At 34.4% G+C, this 10,216-nt stretch overlaps 1 protein-coding gene across 1 annotated transcript in view; it reads right to left on the bottom strand.

The window, feature by feature from the left end:
* The window catches only part of klc2 (kinesin light chain 2), a 16,704-nt gene that overhangs the window by 5,640 nt on the left and 848 nt on the right, over positions 1–10,216 (bottom strand). The window contains exons 2-5 of the mRNA XM_016236066.1: positions 7,046–7,349; positions 5,347–5,563; positions 2,876–3,065; positions 2,381–2,554 (exon numbers count right to left, since the gene is read on the bottom strand). Coding sequence (XP_016091552.1) covers positions 2,381–2,554; positions 2,876–3,065; positions 5,347–5,563; positions 7,046–7,349 — 885 coding nt within the window. The remainder of the gene's footprint in view (positions 1–2,380; positions 2,555–2,875; positions 3,066–5,346; positions 5,564–7,045; positions 7,350–10,216) is intronic.

The raw sequence follows: 10,216 nt of genomic DNA, 5'->3' as shown, positions 1-10,216 counted from the left end.
GTGTGTGTGTGTGTGAGAGAGTGTGTGTGTGTGTGAGTGTTTGTTTGTGAGGGGAACAGGGTCACATCACAGGAGAGTGAACTGTCTGTCAGAAATCATAGCACGTCAGCTGTCTTAACCGCGGCTTGTGTACTGCATCATCACTGTGTCTGTCACGCAACTCTGTTGCATTTTCAGGCTTGAACTGATGATAAAACTAATGACATTATTAACGGTCTTGATATTTACTTTGAAAGATGAAGCTCGCGATTATGGTAAGGGGCGTTACATTTCCGACGCGTGCTTGTGGTGTTCGGCCAATCACAATGCACTGGGTTAGCTGGCCAATCATCATCACTGTGTCTGTCACGCAACTATGTTGCATTTTCAGGCTTGAACTGATGATAAAACTAATGACATTAACGGTCTTGATATTTACTTTGAAAGATGAAGCTCGCGATTATGGTAAGGGGCGTTACATTTCCGACGCGTGCTTGTGGTGTTCGGCCAATCACAATGCACTGGGTCAGCTGGCCAATCAGAGCAGACTGCGCTTGTCAAAGGAGGGGGCTTTGTTGAAAACGACGCGTTTGAGAGAGGCGGGGCATAGAGGACTTACAATAATATACAGTATTTGAAAAATAATGTGTTTTTTGAACATTAAAGCATGTCAACATATTCGGTTACACCAAATACACAAAATAACGATCTTTAAAACAGCATCATATGACCCCTTTAAAGCATGCAGAAATCACACTGCAATGTCAGGATCACTGCATTCACAAGCTCAAAAGATCACATGACTGCGATCGGATACAATACTCAGCGACGCAACCTTTGATGCGATGCGAGTAGGTCTAAAAACAATGCTATAATCAACACGTTTTATGATTAGTTAATCATGGCAGTTCCACATGTAATACTTATTTCATATGCAGAGCTGTTAGCCAATCACAGCAGTGGGTGTTTACAAGTGTTCAGAGAGACACGCCCCTTTAGGCTATGAGTGTTTAAATCAGAGGACTAAAATCAAGGTAGAAAATGACCACGCTTATTAAATAATAACGAAATAAGGAAAAAGACAATTGGTCAAATAAAGAAATAAAATATGAAAACTTCCGATTAAAAAAATAAAATAATAATTATATATATATATATATATATACACATACACACACACACACACACACACACACACACACACACGCAGGAGGAACAAATTGTTGTATAAAAGAAAAACAGGATTAGATACATTTTATTTATTGCTTGTTTAATGAACTGTTGTCATTGCTTTAAACAGTTCATATAAGTACAGAAATATTTATATCAGAAATATTCAGAAATAAATATTTATATAAATACAGAAATAAAATCAAGATAGAAAATGGCTTCTATGTTTTTGATGTAAAAATCCTACTAACATTATAAGTAAAAAAAATGTAATTAATGACCCCTTTAACCGTCGTGTTGTATTTCGGGCATTTTGACCTGAAGAGAATTTTCTTTTCTCACACAGGATTTAAAAACTACCAAAAATATAATTGTACTTTTTTGGGGGGGGATTTTTTCCTCCCACCTTGTTACACCGGTGGTGAGAATGCTTGTAAATGTTTATGCTATATTACCAAATATTGGATTTAATCATTTTATCATCAACTTGTTTTCTTTTAATTAGCACAGGTTTTGTATTTCTGAGTTTATGCACCTCAGTTTTTGAGTGAATATTGCTAAAAATGGTCCACAAATTCCAAAAAATTTTCCAGGTGCAGCTCAGATCAATGAGGCCTATGACCAATCAGATCCAAAAAGAAGTACAAAACCTGTGCTAACTGAAAGAAAACTAGACAATCCAATTTTTGGTGATAATATCGCACAATGAGAGACTTACAAGCAGTTCTTGCAGTGTGTTCACACCAGATGCGAATGTAATTATTCGCACGAGTAGATTACATACAAAGACAACGCAAAGACGCGAATAGAGGCAAATTCACGACGGGCGACGCAAAATGCACGACGCGTTTGCCGCGAACGCACGATATTCGCCTCAATCGCGTCTTCGGCGCAAGTTCAAAAATTTCAACTCGCGCGGAAAATTCGCAAGCCAATCAGCGAGGAGCTTCGCCGTTTGGCTTTCCATCATATTTGGTACGTTTTGACAACGGGTACAAAACAGCATAATTGTAGTTATCTCCACCATGGTTGATGCTGTGTTTTTATTCGCACAAGTGACACGAAAAACATCCCGCGAGTAATCTAGAGCGAGTGACGCGATGCGCATATTCGCTTCTGGTGTGAACACACCATTACATTTTTAAACACCAAATTAGGTAAAGGATTTCCAGCACAGCACAAGGGTTAAAATACAGCCGTGTCAGTTCTAGTTGAGGTGATCTGGCCTCACCAGGTTGTTTTTGGTCTTGGCCACGTTGGGGTCATCGGCGCCCAGTTTGTTCTCGTAGATCTCCAGCGCCCTGCGGTAATAATACTCCACTTCCTCATACTTGCCCTGATTCTGACACAGCAGGGCCAGATTATTGAGCTGCTTCGCCACGTCAGGGTGGAACTTACCCAGAACCTGCAAATACACATGCGCACATATATTCATATAACAACACTGGCTACATTTACATTTATGCATTTATCCAAAGCGACTTACAGTGCATTCAGGCTATACATTTTTCTACCAGTATGTATGTATGGCTACAATTAGGGTTGCAAAAAGGTGGAAAATTTCCAGTAAATTTCGGACACATTGCAGAAATTTTGGAAACTTTCCATTATTATTTGGAATATTCCAGGGATTTTTGGAAATTTTCCGCCCCTTTGCAACCCTAGATACACTACAGCATCATGATTTCAACGGAAATCATCGTTGTGACAGGTGAAGGTTCTCCACCTTCTCCCGGATCTCCAGCGCTCTCTTGCAGAGCGGCTCGGCCTCCTTGTGTTTCCCGCGTTTGCCGTACAGCACGGCCAGGTTGTTGAGGGTCGCGGCCACGGCGGGGTGATCTTTCCCCAGAGTCTTCTCTCTGATGGCCAGAGCGTCGTTCAGCAGGTGAGCCGCCTCTTTATACTTATTCTGATCCCTGGAACAACACGCGGGAATCGGGTTGGAGTGGCAACACACACATTTCCTAGTGATGCAGCACCATTTCAGCAGATTTCGGAGGGCCGAAGTCATTGACTGAAACAGGGATGTTTAGCGTGGTTTGAATGCGTCAGTGTCTGTTTTATGTAAACTACAACAAGTGAACGTGTCAGCTGTGCAGACGGTCGGTTTGTTGCTTTTAAATTGATTTCTTTTTTGACGCACCAAGATTTTTTTCAGGCTATGCTGTTTTCAGTTGATGCATGAACAAAACTTCACATTATTTGTAACTCAACTGCAAGCCTATAAATTGCAATAAACTTAATGCTTTGATATGAAACAGTCTCAAGATGTCAAATTATGTAAATTATGTTTTACAACAAAATGGTCATAATTTTTAAATAAAAGGACATTTTCTACCATATTTCTATATTATTATAAATGTAAATATATTCAAATTTTTTTTACTGAATATATCATTAAAAAAGTTGATATGAAAAATGCCTTGTGCAATTAAATCTGATTTATTTAAATTATATATGTATTTCAAAATCATGTTAACACATGAGTATCAAATATGATCCATCGTTTAATTGTTTATATTTCAACATTTATATTTGATTAAAAAGTTGAATAAAAATATTTTTTTTAAATCATAAAGTTTCCTAATGTTAGTAGGATTACATAAATACTGTCAGAATTTAGAAATAAAAGGCCATTTTCTAACATTATTTTAGATTTTTTCCTGTATTTATATAAGTCTAAATATGCTCAACTTTTTAATGAAGTTTAATCAACTTTTTAAATTGAATATATCGTTAAAATAGTTGATATAAAAATGGCCTCATCTTCAATTAAAACTGATTTAATTACATATATATTTTTAAAATCATGTTAAAAAAATGAGTATCAAATATTTGATACTTGATACTTGAGTATCAAGTATCAAATATACTTTTGATACTTGTTTATATTTCAACAATGTATTTAAATTTGATTAAAATGTTGAATTAAAAAAACAGTTTCCTGAGGTGAACTTATAATATTAGTAGGATTCTTTTTTTTTAAATCTGTCATAATTTCTACCACGATTTTAGATTTTATTCCTGTATTTAGATAAATCTAAATAGATTCCACTTTTTAATGAAGTGATCAACTTTTTAAACAAATATATTATTAAAAAGCTTATATAAAATACTGCCTTAAGTGCAATTAAAGCTGTTTTGTTTAAATTATACACAAAAATAACATATATATTTCTATTTCAAAATCATGTTAAAACATGAGTATCAAATATGATCCATCGTTTAATTGTTTATACTCCAACAACAAATTAATACATCATTAAAAATATAAAGTTTCCTGAAATTATAATGTTAGTAAGATTTAATAAAGATTAAGATTAAATAAAAATAAAATCAAAAAAGGCAATTTCTACCATGACTTTAGATATAAAAATAAATGTAAATATTCAACTTCATGAAGTTTAAACGAACATATCTTTAAAAAGTCAATTAAAAACTTGCCTTAAGTGCAATTAAAATTCTTGTTTATATTTCAACAATGTATTTAAATTTGATTAAAATGTTGAATTAAAAAAACAGTTTCCTGAGGTGAACTTATAATATTAGTAGGATTCTTTTTTTTAAAATCTGTCATAATTTCTACCACGATTTTAGATTTTATTCCTGTATTTAGATAAATCTAAATAGATTCCACTTTTTAATGAAGTGATCAACTTTTTAAACAAATATATTATTAAAAAGCTTATATAAAATACTGCCTTAAGTGCAATTAAAGCTGTTTTGTTTAAATTATACACAAAAATAACATATATATTTCTATTTCAAAATCATGTTAAAACATGAGTATCAAATATGATCCATCGTTTAATTGTTTATACTCCAACAACAAATTAATACATCATTAAAAATATAAAGTTTCCTGAAATTATAATGTTAGTAAGATTTAATAAAGATTAAGATTAAATAAAAATAAAATCAAAAAAGGCAATTTCTACCATGACTTTAGATATAAAAATAAATGTAAATATTCAACTTCATGAAGTTTAAACGAACATATCTTTAAAAAGTCAATTAAAAACTTGCCTTAAGTGCAATTAAAATGTTCAAAATACATAGTTTTTATTAAATAAATTTGATTACATAATTGATTATTAAATAAACTTCATGTTTGGTTTTTGGTTTCAATTAAAGGGTGATTTCAGTGCATCACTAATATTTTGAAACGCAGAAAAGCAGGCCGCGGTGACCTCTGACCTGTAGACCAGGGCGAGGATGTTGAGCATGGTGGCCACGTCTGGGTGGTCGTGTCCGGAGGTTTTCTCCAGGTCCTCCAGAGCCTGTTTGCAGAGCGGCACGGCCACCTCGTAGCGGCCCTGAGACGCGTACTGGATCACCAGGTTATGAAGCGTTCGCAGACGGGCCGGGATCTCGTAGCCCCCCTGCTGCGCCGCCGCTTCACCGCTGGGCTGAGCTGGAGACACGCGTCACAAATCAGAGCTTAACCCTACAGAGCCCACTGCATTATATCTGATGCATGCATTGTTAAAGCCTCGAAATGATCAACATGATCAAAGCACACAATCTACTCCACGCCTTCTGATTGATCATTTTTTAGCAAGTAAAAGGCGTTTAGTCTAATTGTCCAAACGTCCACATTCAGCTCATGCTTCACGTGTCTGTATGCCGTCAAATCTGATTTTTATAAAGCAAACCCAAGAATAACTATTTTGCTGGTAATACTTCAAGATGAACACTTACTGGACTGAAGCAGCATTTACCTGATTATCCAGAAATCATTTTGAGTTATTACATTCAGTAACAAGATAAAACAATAAAATCAAGAGTTGTTTTTGTAATAAATGAAGCTTTAATTTAATTTAAATCATATAAATGTGTGCGTTTGTGCATGTATGTAATAAACGTTTAAAAACATGAATACATAAAACATGTTACAAACACTGTTTGCTTATTAAAATAATCACGTTTTAATGTTCTTTAAGTTACGAAACGGTTTTATTTTAAATTATAAAAAAAATCCACATTTCAGAATCATGTTAAAATGATAAAAAATCTAAATATCAAACACGATCCATAGGTTTAGGTGTTCATCTCTCAATCATCATTGCTTTAGGTGTTTTGAAACTACAAAGCTTTGATAATAAAACTAAGCATTTAAATATAATCTAAATAAAACATATAATTGGGAGATGACGACTGATATTAATTTATGTAAATATCTGCTATACTGTTATAAAGGCCTCACTGAGTTACATTACAAGGATCTGAATTTCTTTTTTGTCCTTATACATATCAGCATCTGCACCAAATTGCATATTATTGGGTCTAAGCTGTTTTTTCCTATATATTTTCACTATATGTGACCCTGGAGCACAAAAGCAGTCTTAAGTCGCTGGGGTATATTTGTAGCAATAGCCAAAAATACATTGTATGGGTCAAAATTATCGATTTTTCATTTATGCCAAAAATCATTAGGATATCAAGTAAAGATCATGTTCCATGAAGATATTTTGTAAATTTCCTACTGCAAATATATCAAAACTTAATTTTTGATTAGTAATATGCATTGCTAAGAACTTCATTTGGACAACTTTAAAGATGATTTTTACAGTATATATATACATTTTTTTTTTTTTGCACTCTCAGATTCCAGATTTTCAAATAGTTGTATCTCGGTCAAATATTGTCCTATCCTAACAAACCATACATCAATGAAAATCTTTGTGGTCCAGAGTCACATATGATACTATACCAGCCATAAAATCCTGATGAATCAAATATGATGCACAACAAAAACACATATGCCCTTTTTTTTTTTTTTTTTTTTTTTTTTTTTTTTTTAAGAATTTGTCGAAATGTTGAATAAATTGTTCCATTTCAAACCGTTGTTTCATATGTCAGGCTTCACAGGTTTAAGGGCATGGCTCTCTCTCACCTGGTCCCTGGTCGTCATCGTTTGGAAACAGATCGTCCAGATTGTCCTTCTCCTTCTCTCCGGCCTTCTCCTCGGAGGGCGAGGCGTCCTCGTCCAGCTTCCGGATCTGGTTCATGAACTCCAGGTGTTTCTTCTCCTCCTCCAGCTGGGCCACGCTCTGCTCACTCTTCTGCAGCTTGTGTTGAGTGCTGGCCAGCTCGTCCCGCAGCCACTGGTTCTCCTGACAGAGCCGACGCACCTGAGCACGCAGCTTCTGCTTCTCAGACTCCACCGCACTCAGGTGACCCGACAGAGCGATGATCACCTGAGAGGAGACAGGCACATGAGTCCACCTGCTGCTTTAGGCTTAGAGAGACTGAGCTGACTGAGATGGGCTGGTGAGAAATCAGTACTCAATTCAGCAAGGATGCTTTAAATTGATCAAAAGTGACAGTAAAGACATTTATAATGTTACAAAAAATATATATTTTTTGTAAACACTGTACTTTAGAACCTTCTATTCATCAAATAATCCTGAAAAATAAAATGTATCACCATTTCCACAAAAATATTCAGCAGCACAACCGTCAACATTGATAATAATCAGAAATGTTTCTTAATCAGCATATTAGAATGATTTCAGAAGATCATGTGACACTGAAGACTGGAGGAATGATGCTGAAAATTCAGCAGTGCATCACAGAAATAAATTACATTTTAATAGATATTCACATAGAAAACAGTTATTTTAAATTGTAATAATGTTTCATTATATTACTGTTTTTACTGTATTTTTGATTAAATAAATGCAGCCTTGGTGAACATAAGAGACTTATCTCAATAATATTTAAAAATCTCACGGACTCTAAACCTTTGAACATTGGTGTATGCCCAAATTTTTTATATAACTTTGTAATTTCTAGCTATTATTGCAATTGTTCTTTATTAAAAAAACGTAAGTTACATTTACATAACATGACATATGCAACTGATTTAAGTCAGTAAGAATGGGTTGAAAATTGTATGGATGTTATCATTTTAAATAATTGTATAACTTATTATTGGAAATTTTACTTCTTATTAATTGCAAATAACTTATTGCTAATTTTCTTTGTTTAAAAAAACCCTAAACATTTAATGTAAAAAAAAGTTGCATTAATATGTTTGGAAAATGTATAACAAATATTTTTTTAAATAACTTTAAAATATATATTAAAAGTACCATTATAAATGTAAATAACATTACCATTATACAGTATATATAAAACAAATATGCATTTAATTTCCTGAAATAATTTACATTTATTAATAATTTTATTTTAATAATTTTTTTGTGGCAGGCCAGTAAAAAAGCAGAAAAACTACTGGCCCAATCAGGCAAGCTTACAGATAATGGAGTTGAGTCCTAAATGAGACTTCTGTAGGCTAATTCATTTCCAGCCCCTTTTCTAGAGCCCTTTCATTCCTTTCTAGAAGTTTACAAATTGCAAACTATATTTTCTGCAGTCATAGCTCTGCTATGGTGTTTGCCACAGCAATGCAAAAATCAAGTCTGATCACTTGTACAAGTTAGGGCTGTCAAAATGGCTGAAAAACTCAATTCGAATTTTGTACTTAAATATGATCAATATTCGAATTATATTCGAATTTAAAATGCATAATTTCAGTTAGGGTGAAGAAAAGCTTTTGGCTTCTCTCCTGAGGCCACAAGAGGGCGCATCGAGCAAAATATTATACACGTTTCTTCAAAGCATAATAAAATAACATGACTATCTTTAAAAAAAAGAGCATAATGTTTAAAATAATGTTAATAATTAAAGTTGCTTAAACAATTAGAAACAAAACAGCATCATGTATGCATGCATAGTTTAATACAAATGACCGAAAATCAATCACAAAGAGTATTTTCTTCATTTAAAAACATGAGATGCCGCGGGATGGGGAAAACCGGCATAACGTCTTGAGACATGTTTTTAAAAAGTTGAACTTGCATTAATTTTGCATTAACATGGTTTTCTAAACATGCGGCTCTTTTGTGCGAGATGCGAGTGCAACGCTGATAGATATCCCTCTCGAAAATGCGATAAATATGCATTCTGTGTGAACGGCTTGGTTTCAGATTTGAAATAAACAAGATCTTCTCCGCATTGATGTTCTCTTTTCCTGCAATATTTTTAATGAACACCGCAGCAGCGCCGCATCTAGTGGCTTCAACTGGATATCCTAACAAAAACATTATAATGCAACGACACTTACATCCTCATCGCATCTCGTGCGCCGCTGATAAAGCTGCCGGATGCACACCTAAAATTCCAATGCAACGTTTTTGCATTCGAATGTGGATTTTTAATTTAAATTCGACGAATATTTGAAATTCCAAATTTTTTTTGACAGCCCAATATTAGCATAATTAACATTCGTCAAATGAATGCAATCTAAACAACCAGTTCTGGATATTCTGAGTTCAAACTGAGTCACAGACTTTGGTGGGATTCAGATACCTGCGCCTCTCCCAGTCCCAGCTCGATGTCCTCCAGGCTCTTGCGGAGCAGGCTGGATTTCTCCTGCGCGACGGCCGGCTGAGCGCAGTCCAGGATGGAGTTGAGGAGCTGAGCGTGTTCCCCTCGCAGCGTCTCCAAACCCTGCATCACTGCTTTAGTGTTCAGCACGATCTCGTCCTGCGTCAGCCGCTCCAGTGTCTCTTCTCGTGGGTACACCATGGCGGACATCACCCGCCGGACTCGCTGAGAACGGACCCAATGTTACGATTACAAACTGATGCATCACAAATCTGACCTCACCTGCAGCTTTTACATGAAAAAATCAGCTGAATCATCATCTTACATGGCCCCAGTTAACTAAAACTAAAACAGTGTGTAGAATAAGATATCAAATGCAATAAAAGCTGCCAAGATAGTCGTCAAAGCAACATCTCATTTTCATTTAGTTTAACTTGGTGTATTAAAAAGAACTGAAATAAAAAAATATAAAACTATATAGACCAATTACAAATATATGTAAAAACTAATAAAAATGACAAAAAACAAACAAAAAAAATGTAAACCATAAAACATTTGTTACTTGACATAAAATAAACAGAATAAAATATAAAAAAATTATTTTATTTTATTTCCATTAACTGACAAAGACAAATTTCTCATGTTCATTTAGTTTAAATTGAATGTATTTAAA

Source organism: Sinocyclocheilus grahami, unplaced genomic scaffold, assembly GCF_001515645.1.
Source record: "Sinocyclocheilus grahami isolate Dianchi unplaced genomic scaffold, SAMN03320097.WGS_v1.1 scaffold481.1, whole genome shotgun sequence".
Taxonomy (NCBI): Eukaryota; Metazoa; Chordata; class Actinopteri; order Cypriniformes; family Cyprinidae; genus Sinocyclocheilus; species Sinocyclocheilus grahami.
This window is presented reverse-complemented; position numbering and strand designations above follow the sequence as displayed.